General features: G+C 32.4%; 1 protein-coding gene across 1 annotated transcript; it reads left to right on the top strand.

Moving 5' to 3' along the window:
- The first annotated feature begins 843 nt into the window (after positions 1–843).
- LOC132740620 (transforming growth factor-beta-induced protein ig-h3-like) lies at positions 844–12,838 on the top strand. The gene is made up of 15 exons (XM_060728563.1): positions 844–1,089; positions 4,208–4,315; positions 5,318–5,440; positions 5,701–5,795; positions 6,657–6,856; positions 7,407–7,598; positions 8,715–8,865; positions 9,363–9,497; positions 9,754–9,966; positions 10,240–10,376; positions 10,591–10,758; positions 11,126–11,224; positions 11,427–11,573; positions 11,702–11,792; positions 12,262–12,838. The coding sequence occupies exons 1-15, from the start codon at positions 914–916 to the stop codon at positions 12,498–12,500; spliced, it is 2,274 nt and encodes a 757-aa protein (XP_060584546.1). The 5' UTR covers positions 844–913; the 3' UTR covers positions 12,501–12,838.
- The last annotated feature ends 1,324 nt before the right edge of the window (positions 12,839–14,162 follow it).

Raw genomic sequence — 14,162 nt, 5'->3', positions numbered from 1 at the left:
GAAATATAGTTATCATAAACATTTTTACTCTAGAAAAAATATACTCCATTGCTTATTCCTATTTTACTAATTGTGTTTTTTTTCTGGTACACTTACGGATATGTTAAAGAAAATTACTTGGTTTACAAAACAACAAGCGTTTTGCAATTATTCGAATTTTGAAAGTTACATTTTTTGTGTAGCTGATTTTTTATTCCTAAGGCTATGTTATGTACAGTTTATCATTGATGATTTTTTTTCCTTTTTCTTAAATTTTATAGTTATTGGAAGGAAATTGAAATGTAAGATTTAGACAATACTGTCTTGATATGAGACGATTTGAAAATAAAACATTTATATTTATTTTTAGTACAAGATGCGAATCTTTAAGTTTGACAAGGACCCATTTGCGGAAGTACAATTACTGTGTACAATCATTTTTCTATCAGTACATGTTCAGAAAAAATTTTAATTGATATCTAATGTTGAACAAGAAGTTTAATGTATTTATGTTGCCTTTTGCGTAATCATTAACATCGGAAATATACTTACAAAATGATGCTCAAAGTGCGACATATAGTAGTATATATTTGTAAGAAGCGTTTGGAATGTATATAAACACTTTACTTACATCCGAATTACCGTCATGGTCCATTACATCCACCGTAGTACAAATCATGATTTAGAACATGCACCTCTGAATCATACATAAAGTAAACAATAATATGGCAAAGTTCACTTACAACTTGGGTAAAACAGGTATTTTCAATTACATAAGTAGCTTATTTCTATAAAAGAGAAGTCTCTTTTGCGTTCATTTTTTCCTGCTTTGTTCACACATTTCAAGGAATGGAACAATCCACTAGCTGTTAAAGTAGAAAGGAATAGTTCGCTTTTGCATTCGCGCTTCTGTCGCGAAACTGTTAACACAATCATGAAGTACGTTCTGGTGTTTATACTGGTCGCTGTAGTGCTCGATGTTTGCCTGGCAGGACCGGGCTGGAATGAACGAAGGAAAGGTTCGAGAGGGGATCGAGAACGAAGGCGCAAAATGAGGAATCAACGGCGAATGGGAACATTTGATCATTTTTCTGATATGTTCAATCAAAGGTAAGAATTGTTTCTAGAAATAAAGTTTCACTAATTCAGATAAAATAATTTAAAAAAATGTTGTTTTTTTCTGCTGTTCGAATGTACCATATTAGTCTAGCAAGTTTGAGTGTCTTTTTTCTTTGAATAAATGTAAGGCTTTTGTGTTTTCATGATAATCACTTGCCCTCACCGGTGTAGGTTAAAATCCCGCCAGATAATTTCAATTGTTTCATGTGAAACCATCCAGCTAGCCTTACGGCTATAGGTTCGAATCCCGCCAGGTGATTTGAAGTCTTTCAATTGAACCATCCAGCTAGCCTACGGAACGTCGGTGGTTCTTAGATGCCTATTTGCGTCTTTCTCCATGCGATGAAAATTCGGCAAATCTTTGTCGATAAAATAATATTTGTACATTTATGTAATGCATTTGTCATTTTCCTATTGAAATGTATTTTTTAAAAATCTGAAAACACATTTGGTTGCCACAGGCTAAAGGTGTCTTACATTTCTCAATTGAATGTTTGGCAGTCTAAGAAATGCATATTTTGATAAGTAATCTGTTGTACAAATTTGATGATAAATCTTTATTGAAGACATTCATTCCGACTCAAGACAGCCATTCCGGCTTAAGCCACATTTGTTTGATAAGACAAACAAAAAGTATTTAAACACCTTTTTCGGCACAAGCCGCCAGCAGTGGTTCGGTCCAGGAAATTTTGATAAATAATTTGTGATTGGTTGTTATTTTATTATCAAAGGTGATTGGTTCGAACCCTTTTTTTGTTTTTACTTAAAAAGTGTGTCTTTCCTTAGTAAAGTCACTTTATGTTGGATTTTACATGTGTTTAACTCTTTGAAATAAAAAAGGAAAGTACACATATTCTTCTTGATATTTTAGATGTTACCTTAAGAACCGTACAAACAGGGGCAACTACTCCTGAATTACTTAATCAATAGAGACCGTGCAATAAGGCCCACAACTGGTGGGAAATGATCATTTACAGTACACAAAAATACCCACATTACACTGAATAACTGAATAAGGCATATATAATATTAGCCGTATACGACAAAAAAACCAAACATCATATTTTCTTAAAAGCATATCAGACCAGACAAGTGTAGATCCGATAGTCTAATACAGGATCCATTCTTTTCGCGTATTAGTTTTCTTACTTTTTAGGGTTTTCAATGAAACAGCAGGGAAATCCTCGATATACTGCGCGAATGCGAGTTTGATTTTAAGATCCATTGTCGAAAATTCCTTTTTTTGTTTGGTAACATCGTTTAATAATAAAATAATTATGTTGAATCTATGCATTCATTTTATAAAGTTTGTAATTTAACAGTCATAACATCATCACTTTTCTTTAAAAAGCAACTATCAGTTAACCACTTGAACAGAAGTAGTAATGATCTTAACAGATATAAAATGTATACATAACACGAGCTCATTCAAAACATTTCTTTTCTTTATCGTATTATATACAGCTTTTTTTTACCTTTTTCAGTGTTTTCAATGAAAAACATTTTTTTAAGAGAATTCCCCAGTTATTATATCAAATGATCGCTTCGAAATAAAAATATTTAATTTATAAATTGATCCATTGTTGGAAAATGAGTTTCTCTTTTTTATGTATGGTAAGCATCTATTTTTAATACAAACAAAATTAGTTACATAAACCAGATCATACTAAATGAATACCAGGAATAAAATCAAGTCTATTACGTTTGAAATAAATCTCCAAAATATTAGGGCAAATTTTAAAGGGATTCTCCTTGGTTCTTTTTTGACATGAAGGAACTGAAAATATTGTTATCGACACTTATGGACCATACCCTCACTTCCTTTTAACAGAATGACCATTCTCTTGTGCAAAATCACCAAAAAACATAAACAAACCGGGCAAAGAATTGTGTGTTCTGAATTAAACTCTGGATTTATTTCTTTATTATCTTTTTTCCCCATTATAAGTGAATTACTTGATTTATGAAATAATTTTAAACTTTATATGAGCCACGTCATGACAAAACCAACATAATGGATTTGCGACCAGCATGGATCCAGACCAGCCTGCGCATCCGCGCAGTCTGATCAGGATCCATGCTGTTCGCTTACAACTCTGTAACAAGTAGAGGAACTGAATAGGGATAGTTTTGTCATGACCGGCGCATAATTCAGGCGTCTGACCAGTGGTCAACCAAAGTTGTTTCTCAATGAGTGCCATAAGTATTTAGATTCAGTGACTTTTTAAAACTGCATTTCAATAAGCAAAATTAGAATTCATATTTAAAATTTAATGTTATTCGATTAATGACTAATTTTGCGGTATCAATCACTATTATTCTACTGCGTTACTAAGAGGTATTTGTGTTCATATTTTGACCTCTTTTTGGTAATTTATGTGGATTGTAATTGCCGTTTACATTGCGTAAATTACTTTCTTTGTTCACTTCACAATATTTAACTTTTAAATGAATTTTCAAAAATGAATCTGGAGGCATGCTGCTTTAAGGGATAAAATTCAGGAATAGTTTTTGTTCGTAAGTTGCAATATTGATACAATCGGAAACAGTCTATTTTGTTTAACTCTGGTGAAGTATAAACCATTTCCTTGAAAATATTAAAAATGTACACATCACAACATTTCGAGTATATTCTAAGTCTCACTATCTGAAGTGATAAAGATAAGAACAAAAACAAACAAAGTATTCTCCCGGTTTCCCGGGAAGAGTATAATCCGTTTACAAACAATCACTTATCATATAAACAAGAGAAAAACAAGTGCATTTAGCTTTCGTGGATAATCACTTTCCAAGAAATAAAGAATGGCATATAAACTTATTAATTGTACATGATACTGTCTTAAATATACATGTTAAACATAAGAAATATGACATGTGTTGTAATCGTTGTATACAGAGATCAACAATTTGTATCAAATTGTATTGTTTTAATACTCGTAGAAACACCTCAATACTAGTCACAAGTTATTATATCCGAATAAACATGGCATTGTTACAACCATAGCATATCCTTATTATGTATTTCTTCGCAAAAAATAAGTATTTGTCAATGCAGTCTTCAATTTCCATGAACACTACTGTAATAATATATAATATTATATATTTATAGGTTCCATGGTGGTCGTTACAGTTTTGATATTGGACCAAAGCGCGATCCATGGTTCGGGCTAGACTTTAGTTGGACTGGGGAGACAAAAGATATGTCATGGTGGAAAGGGTAGGTATTATAATGTTATATGATATCTATGTGCCGTGATAAATCCACACCTTGTTTCTATGCTGACATGTGTTAGACCATTAAATATATGTATATATGAAATCAACTTGACGGTAAGATATATACTTTTGCGAATATGATGAATATTTGTTGAAATTCCCATGTGATTTTGTTGACCTTTTTGTTTAATACACTTATAACTAAAACTTGTGAACTTACGATCGATGATCTATTGAACAACATTTAAAGACATCAAGGCAACAATAACTTGACAGCGGATGTGATAATTGTTTGATGAAACTTGCAGTGATAGTGTTGGTCTGTTTGATTCACTGCACTTTAGCTGGATACTGTTCAAAGCTGGAAAACATAAGCTCAAATTAAACGTCCTTTAAGTGCGCTTTAAATACATCAAGGGGACACACGTGATTGGACCCGTACTTTATTTATTTGGTAACAATTGATGGTTTGTATGAAAGGATGTGTTTTTCTTGTAAACTATAAGAAAGAAAAGATAACGTGTTACCTTTACATTCAAGAAATATCTGTTGCTATGAGATACCTTTATTCTAAGTGTAAGATGGCACATGTATCTTAGAAATTATCAAACAGAAAATTATACTTATTATGCTTATTATTTGTATCTAATTTATAGAAAAAATGTAGAAAATTATATTTATTATGCTTATTATAAGTATCTAATTAATTTAAAAAGAAGTCTGGTTATTTTTAGGAAAAAAGATCTTACTGTAATTATTTATGAAATAATAAGTTGTTATGTTCTCGTCTTCACGCAAGAATCACGTTCTCTAGTTTGCTTAAAGTGATATTGATTTCATCTCAAGACATTACAATAGCTTTGAGCTAGAAGTTTGCTAGGCACGGTGGGCAGTCTCTTCTCAAATTATGAAGCATATGTCTTGAGATTATAATCTGTTTATTGTCGCAAGAATATTACAATTATCAAATGGCTGTAATTCATAATCTGCTTATTTATTTCAGACCAAACGTGTGTTTCTCAATGAAGGAGAGCGTCCAAAACAACACGGGAGAAATACATACCCATTTTAGTAGCCAGTCGTTAATTTGTGACGGCACTGACACAACCTTCAAATGTACAAAAACGTACGGTATAATAACGTAGAACAATGCCATGTTTGTTGTCTGTCTTATGTATGATCACAGAAAATTATAGAACTGATTTCAGCCCCAGCTGTATTATGGCGCTACATGTACAAATTTTCATGTTTCATTAAGTCGCTTTGTGTAAAATCCAGAGTTCTTTTATCTCATCTTTTTTTATCAATGTTGTATACAAAATTTTTAAATTAATATAAACGGTTCATCATAAATCTTAGAATAAAACCATTGTTTTTGTCCTACAGGCGGTCAACTCCACGTGGTAAAGAAACTACTGTGGAACTATACGAATGTTGTCCTGGTTTTACTAGACACGAGGATGAATTTGGTTGTTTGCAAGGTAATATATACGTTACATCACTGCAGCAGATAGTATTATACGACCCTTTATTTCTGCGTATCTGAGTAGCCTGTCTGATTAAATTTGATATTTATTAGTACAATCATTACGTATATAAAACCTGAGTATATGAATACCCAACTAGACACATATGTATCTGTGACGTCTTGATTGATGGAGACATGTGTCAGGCCAAACATCTTCCAACAATGGTTTAAATATCAATGTGTTGAAATAAAAAAAATACTTGCGTAAAAACAAAATAGCGCAAAATTTGCAGCCACTTTCGAACTGAAAATAAATAAACTTTCGCCAAACCAAAACAAATTACAATTGCACTTATATAAGATAACAGTATAAAGTTTTAACAAATAACAACTTGTTTACTTAGATCGTTTTGTACGGAAATAAATATAAGCAAAATGACTTGAACAGTCTATTTACAATATCAAGTACATGTTAATGAATACTAAGAAAACAAATGACTCATATTTTTCCGAAATAGAACGTTTCCAGTAATGAAATTTAACGAAATGTCAAGACATATTGTTTATAGTTTCAATTTGTTTTCTGTTTTTTGTTTGTTTTTTTGTTGCTTTGTCAAGACAATAAACTTGTGTTGATGTGATGCACGGAGTACTTCAAATGCTTTTGATGCAATAACTACTTCAAAAGCTTTTAATATACTAAGTTCTTCAAATGATTTCGGTGCACTAATTTATTTAGTACTTTAATTGAAAGTACACTTTTACATCTCTACATGTCTGCTGATTTTTATCACCATTTTAAGTGCGTTGAAAATAGTTTGTAAGTGTCTGTTCTAAGTATTTGCGATATCAAAAAGTTGACTTTTTTTTACAGAAGTACCTTTGTTTGACATCCCGACACTTCTAGAAAACTTGAAGCTGGAAGAGTTGATCAAGTTGTTGGAAACTTCCGGCCTCTCGTCAGATGTTCTATTCTCTAGAACTAATAACTTTACCATATTTGCGCCCTCGGACGAGGCCGTGAAAATGTTCCTGCCCCTCATTGCGGAAATGGAGACAACTGTTGACCTTACGGTAACAGACTTTTTGTGGTTAATTAAATTACCTAAAAGTTCAACTAGAATATTAATAATGAGGTTTGCCATATGATACTTAAGACAAAGCAATATACATTATTATAAAATGTTATGTAAATGAGAGTTTGGGGAAAATGCAATAAACCATACTCATAGAACAGTAAATCCAGAATACATGTATTTATAGTTTATCTAGAAAAAAGTCGGTTTCAACAACAAAGATAAAAGAAAACAGACTTCAAATCTAAAAGACATTTGAAATGTAACTTCTGTATACATGTATTGTATTATTATTTGAGCCGTGTCATGACAAAACAAACATAATGGGTTTGCGACCAGCATGGATCCAGACCAGCCTGCGCATCCGCGCAGTCTGATCAGGATCCATGCTGTTCGCTATCACTTCTCTACTTGTTATAGGGTTCGTAAGCGAACACATGGATCCTGATCAGACTGCGCGGATGCGCTGGCTGGTCTGGATCCATGCTGGTCGCAAACGCATTATGTTGGTTTTGTCATGACACGGCTCATTTTATTATGATGACTAGGATTTAGGTTCGGTTGTCATGGTATCGGAGGATATTAAGGATTCTGTCATTAACAACACAAGGAACCTTCTTCTTGGCCATGTAACTGTCGGCATGGTGACGTCATCACAAATCAATGACAACATGCTTATTGAAACTGCCAGTCCGTTAAAATCAACAATAAGAATGAACGTTTATCAACAACCAGTCCAGGTAACATTCTTATTTATTTCCCCGCAATATTTTGTAATGTTAATTTCCCATAAGTCAATGGGAGTTATTATTACATTGAATTCAAATGTACCACGTGACTAAAAATTTTGCATTGTTAGGATCTAAAAAAGAAAACCTTTAGAACCGGTGTCCAAATGAAGTATTTATTCTGGGTAATAAAATGAATATAACAGATAGGTTTGTGAGTTACAGTAAAGATATCATTCCACTGTGCCATTATTTTCCTTGTGATGATATTTTACTGTTACTCACAAACATATGTAAAATTTATTTACTGTTATTATCTGCGCTGTTATTATTTAATTTACACAACACCATATAAAATGTATTGTGTAATAAAACATATTATTACATGCTTTTCGGTGATTTATAGAAATATATCAGTGATATAAAAACTGGTAATTTCACTGCTAAAACAGTGAAATTACCACTTTGATAATTTCACTGTTTTGAATTTAAGCCCCTTACGTTGTTTCAGTGAAATACCAGCGTGCACAGAACTGGGTACCATTTTAATGACGTGACGTCGTAAATGACGTCACGTTGTATTATTATTTGGCGCGCTTTTCATTCAGTATTAGGTTAAATGTCTTTTTAAAACGTTTCTTTGCATATAATAAAAAGAAAATTTGTTTAGTTTAGTGTAAGATCGAAATATATTTCACCTTGTGAACACCAAAGGTTCATATTTCACTCGTGGCTGCGCCACTCGTGAAATATACCTTTTGGTGCTCACTCGGTGAAATATATTCCGATCTTACACTGAACTAAACAAGTATCCTCTATTTAATCTGTGATTATTGCTAGTTTTATGCGTCTTCTAATTATACCAAACAATCCATTCGTCCTATTTTTGCGATGGAACTCCTGTTGAGTAATTCTTCAAGGAATCACGATTTTTTTTCTCTGGAGATAATTATTGTTAGCCAATTGTTTGTTTTAAGATTGTTTTTAGTTATCATAAAAATACTGTCATAGCTTTGTTTTGTTTTAACATTGTGCTTGGCTTTTATAAAGATTTCGTTAGCCCTTGTTTTGTTGTAACATTAAACTTGATTATTATTATTACATTGTAAATTTATTTTAAACAACTAGTTGCTGACAGCTAATTGTAAGAAGGTTAAACAAGCGGATAACATTGCCAGGAATGGTGTTATACATGTGTTAGACGACGTGCTTGAACCCGTCACAGAGACGTTACTTGAATTGATACAGAAAAATCCAGAACTCAGCACTCTTAAAACAGGCAGGTTTATCATTTTCAGTTGAAACAGGACATTATACATAAGTATGTTGAAAGTGTCATCATTGGATAAAATGATTTTTTACTAAGTGTGTAAGTGCTTCCCCATCTATCTCTATCTATCATCTATCTGTACTTGACCAATACAGTGTTACATCATCGCTCGACGATTATTTCCTTATTACTTGTATGATTGTTTAAGTGATGTGTGTTATACGAGACATGATTCATTAAAAAAAAACGGAAAACACTTATCTCGGGTAAGGTAAAAAGCAACAAATTCATTTCCTTTTCATGTTTTTCACATGACAAAGAATATTAAAGTTAAGTATACAGTCATTGCTGTCCCTTGAGTCATCGAAACTCTTCACAGTCACTTGACATTGGTACTAGATGTAAACCATATGTTTTTATATAAAGAATTAAAAAGAAAGCTATAAATTAAACCTTATCTCCTAAAGTCTATATAATAATAATCATACTTTGTTTACAATTATTAGCTTTGGGTTCCTCGAACATTGGGGCCTCGCTCAGGGAAGACGGACAGTACACTTTGTTTGCCCCAACAGATGCTGCCTTCAAAAAGCACAAGGATCTCTTGATGAAAATAATATCGAACCCGAGCTGCATGGACAGTAGGTGTTATTAATTAGTGTTTTACAACAGTCAGTTATAAGTCTCAACTGTGTTTTATCACTTTCATATTTATTTCTGTATACAGAAATATGTAACTATATACATCTCAATATCAGCTAAATTACAATACATTTAACCAATAAAAAGCAGATTGCATAACTGCAGTACAATCTTATATTACAAGTTTACATTTATTATTAATTGAAGTGAAAAAGATATAATGTATTATCTATATTATAAACATATTTATTTTAGATGTTTTGAAGAATCACTTGTTGCCAAATGTTGTCTGCTCGTCAGTTATCCAAGGGGATACCCAAACGCCTAATATCTTGAATAAACAAACCAAACTGACAAGAGATGCAGACGACAAGTTGTATGTAGATGGCGCTCAAATCATCACTTCTGACGTCATGGCTACAAACGGTGTTCTATACATCTTAGACGATGTTCTTATACCAGATGAAGGTATTTCAAATATAATGGGATATAAACTACTTCATATATATACAAAACACGATCAATACTTTATTTACAAAATACTATCCAAATTTGTATTTAAAATCAGTTAAGATAGGCTTAATTAATAAGATTTTGAATAGTAAGCGTGTAAATGTAATTTCTTCTAAAATAATAATTGTGTAGCCTTAAACCATTTAAATGACGGATTTTGAAATTTGAGACAGTAATGTTAGTTTGCACCAATTTCTTAAATCATGGAATCTAAATGATTTTTTTCAGCTCTGAATTTGCTCCAGATAGCTGAAAAGAATGATCTCGTAGAGTTTGGCAAGCTTGTGGATCTTGCCGATCTCAAAAAAGAACTACATAATACAGAAAATGTCACAGTGTTTGTACCTAGCAACGACGCTATTAAAGTAAGTGTAAATCATATGCGACTCGACGCCATTGAAGTAAACGATTTATTGGATTTCAAGTAGGCTAAGACCCTTTGTAAATATTGTACTATGTTGTAATATATCATTAAATAAGTAAAAATACACAAGCACTTATTCCACGAATTTCATCTTTCTTGGTAAAGGTTTGAGGTACATGGTGCATACAGATATTAAGAAACAATATTTATTGCAGGTGCTGTCTTCACGCGTTGTTGCTAACTTTGCAAAGGACAAAGAGGGGCTTCAGGAAATTCTGAAATATCATATCGTCCCAGAAGTCCTTTCTTGCAGCAAGCTCTACAACAATCAAAAATTTAATTCTCTACAAGGGACGCAACTTCGAATCAATGAATATTCCTCTGTAAGTAGAGTAGTTCCCCTGTACCTAGTCGACACACACAATTTGAAAAGGCAACACCAGACGAACAAATGCACTTTATGTATTAACTTCTTTATGTTTTTGAAAATAGAAAAAAAGAAAAAATACAGAAATGAAACAAAATATATGCAGAAATATAATCATATAAAAGGCAATGGAATTTTAGGTATTAATTGACAGATAATTTTAATATCATTGAATGTTACTACTATAAGTTTTAGTGATGTATCAATAACTGAATTTTGTACAATTAATTATACCATTAACTTTTCGTTGCTATATAGGTTTCAAACATTAAACAAATATAGAAATTATTTTCTATTCATCCTGATTTTTTTTTTGTTCCAAGTTCCCATTTGGTCGTAGTTGGACACAGACGGTACAATGTGCACAGATTGACAGTACTCCAATCAAAGGATGCCATGGTACAATGTATGTTATTGACAAGGTAACAACTCCCGTATTTTTGGTTTCATATGTAATATAGTAATTCAGTGAAAATTTCAATGTAAAATGTTACCATTTCTACTTTTAGTATTATGTAATGCATATAGGCCCTAGTACCTTAAATTAATTAACCTGGCAAACTTTGTCTGAAAAAAGTAGATTTGGGTAGATCTATATAAATTTGTATCATTTTATTCTTGTAGGTATTGGTACCCCCTACAGGAAATGTACTTGATGTTTTAGCTCAAGATAAGCAGTTTTCAACTCTTATTGAACTCATCAAGATTGCAGGGTTAGGAGACACTCTTCAACAGGATGGTCCATACACCGTGTTTGCCCCAACAAATCAGGTATTTGGAGACATTTACAACTTCTGTCTATAGATATGATTGCAATTAATATGTAATGTAACAAACATTGACAAAGCTATATGTATGTTGTATTTCATTATTGTTTATTTATCCTTGTTTTATTTTAGGCATTTAGTGCTATTGGAAGTGATGCAGTGGACGAGCTTAAACAAAATCCAGAAACGCTCAAGTCAGTTCTTTTGAACCACGTGGCACGAGGTAAGCATATTTTATAAACTTGTGCTGTCATTACCCAAGAACTCTCCGAAATTCCAAGTCCATTTTGTTACGATCCGTCAGTTTTTCTCATTTATGGTACTCTTTAAAGTAAACACACTGCCTTATGATACAGTGAAGTTTCCATGCCATGAATACATAGATCGGCGAAAATTTTGCTTTACTGTTCAACCGGTGCTTTGGAGTATGGTTAGGAGCTTTCATTAACTACTGCCATTCATGTACAGGCTCAATAAAACCAATTACATTTTGCCGTATTGATCTACAGTACATTTTATAATTTTGAAGTTTCAATCAATTGTACATTCATTATATAATGATAGACATATAGATCTAGATCAGCTTTCGTAAATTAGTCCTATTGTTGTGTATGTCATGGAATTCTACTTCAATGTGTGCAATGTAATATTTGGACTGTAAATTTGAAAATATTTTTTTTTATTTCTTTTAGATTCGATATGCTGTGCGGGTGTGATACGTGCTAACTGGTTTGACTCTCAGAAGGTTCGAACCCTTTCTGGCGATGTATTCCGTATTGGCAGAACACGACGAGATACAATCTATATTGACAATTCAGATATAATCCAATGCGACCTTACTGCAACAAATGGTGTTGTCCACGTCATCCATGACGTCATCACATCTGCCAGTCGTAGAGATCCATGGGACTGGATCTGGGATTTCAAATAAACTTTAATAATTGTTGATCAGAAAAGGGAAAAGTTTCAATACTGAATGACGATCAATTGCTTGATCTGAACAAAATCTTATTTCATTATATGCTTCATATAACTCTATTTTAAGTAAATATCTTGAAGGAATGTTATTTTTCTTTTCTGTATTTTCTTCGGGAGATCTAGATCTAGCTCTATGCTTTAAAATATACTGTATAGATCTGTAGCAGTTTTGATTGTGAATATTTTGTTTATTTAAAAAAATGGAAGTGTTAAAAAATTGAAGTGTTTTCAAAATGTTTATTGATCTTGCTATTCTATGAGAATTCTCATTAAAGTTGAATTAACTCTTTAGTAATATCGGTATTGTTAAAGCAGCACGCCCAGATTCATGCTAATTTTCATGAAAAAATTGAAAATGTGTTAAAAAGTATTATAGTGAAATAACCAAAATGAAGCAATTTGCACATTAAAAATGGCACTTACAAACCACATAAAGTACTAAAAAAAGAGGACAAAATATGCAAAAATAGCCCATACTGCGTTAGTAACGCAGTAGAAATATAATCATAAATACTGAAAAATCAGTCATTAATCGCACATAACATGTAAATTATTACTTGAATCTTGAATATTTTTACTTTTCCTAAAATCTTTGTTCATTAAAATATTTTCGCTCATCTGGAGGCATGCAGCTTTAAAAGTAGATCACTTTAAAAAGGATTAAAATAACTATACAGTATCCTTCACATATTTTGGATGGAACAAGAAGGTATTAACATCATCACTTTGCAAGACAATGATTATTTGATGCTTGACCGAAGCAATTAGCTTTAAACAAATGACCATTGAAAACAATATTTTTTTATTAGAAGTTACTGCTTGTTTCTAAAATTTATTACAGTAAGAAGTCATCCTTCAAAGTTGTTCAAACTATTACGAGTATGATAGTATGAAAACCTTTCATTTGAAACTTATAAAAGTGGAAATACTAGTGCATAGTTTTATAGGACATATTTTTGACTTGTTGAATCAAAAACAAATCCCAAACAAATAACGAATTTTGATGGATTTTAGCAAATATCAAATTAAATATTTGTAACGCAACTTGATAGCATTTGTGAAGGGTGAAGACCAGAGGTGCATTATGTCATGGATGTCTTTGGACTTTCGAATCATTTGAAAAATATCTTTGGCCTTAACATCAAAGGAAATAATATCAGCAAAATTGGCCGCATATTTGGCTTGTTGCTGACAAATGACTGAATGAATAAAATCAAATTTACCCCCTGAAGTGTTGCATAAAAGACATATGAACCGCGACACGACAAAACCAACATAATGGGTTTGCGACCAGCATGGATCCAGACCAGCCTGCGCATCCGCGCAGTCTGATCAGGATCCATGCTGTTCGCTATCAGTTTCTTTACCTGTAATAGGGTTTGTAAGCGAACAGCATGGATCCTGATCAGACTGCGTGGATCTATGGTCTGGATCTATGCTGGTCACAAACCCATTATGTTGGTTTTGTCGTGACGCGGCTCAATTATGAACTTTTAAAGGGGCTCTATTGAGATTTTTTGACATGAATAATTTTTCGAGACTTTTGTACCATTTGTGTGTAAAAGTTCAGATCAATCCCTCACTCTGTTTTTAAATATTTTGCAACATGACGAAA

The sequence above is a fragment of the Ruditapes philippinarum genome, unplaced genomic scaffold (assembly GCF_026571515.1).
Source record: "Ruditapes philippinarum isolate M1 unplaced genomic scaffold, ASM2657151v2 ctg743_1_1_1_1, whole genome shotgun sequence".
Classification (NCBI taxonomy): domain Eukaryota; kingdom Metazoa; phylum Mollusca; class Bivalvia; order Venerida; family Veneridae; genus Ruditapes; species Ruditapes philippinarum.
The sequence above is the reverse complement of the archived record's forward strand: the minus strand, read 5'-3'. Positions and strand labels throughout refer to the sequence as shown.

Coding starts and splice junctions, on each gene's coding strand:
- LOC132740620 (XM_060728563.1), top strand. CDS start 914: ATGAAGTACGTTCTGGTGTTTATACTGGTCGCTGTAGTGCTCGATGTT. Junction 1,090..4,207: donor TCTGATATGTTCAATCAAAG/GTAAGAATTGTT, acceptor ATATATTTATAG/GTTCCATGGTGGTCGTTACA. Junction 4,316..5,317: donor GATATGTCATGGTGGAAAGG/GTAGGTATTATA, acceptor TATTTATTTCAG/ACCAAACGTGTGTTTCTCAA.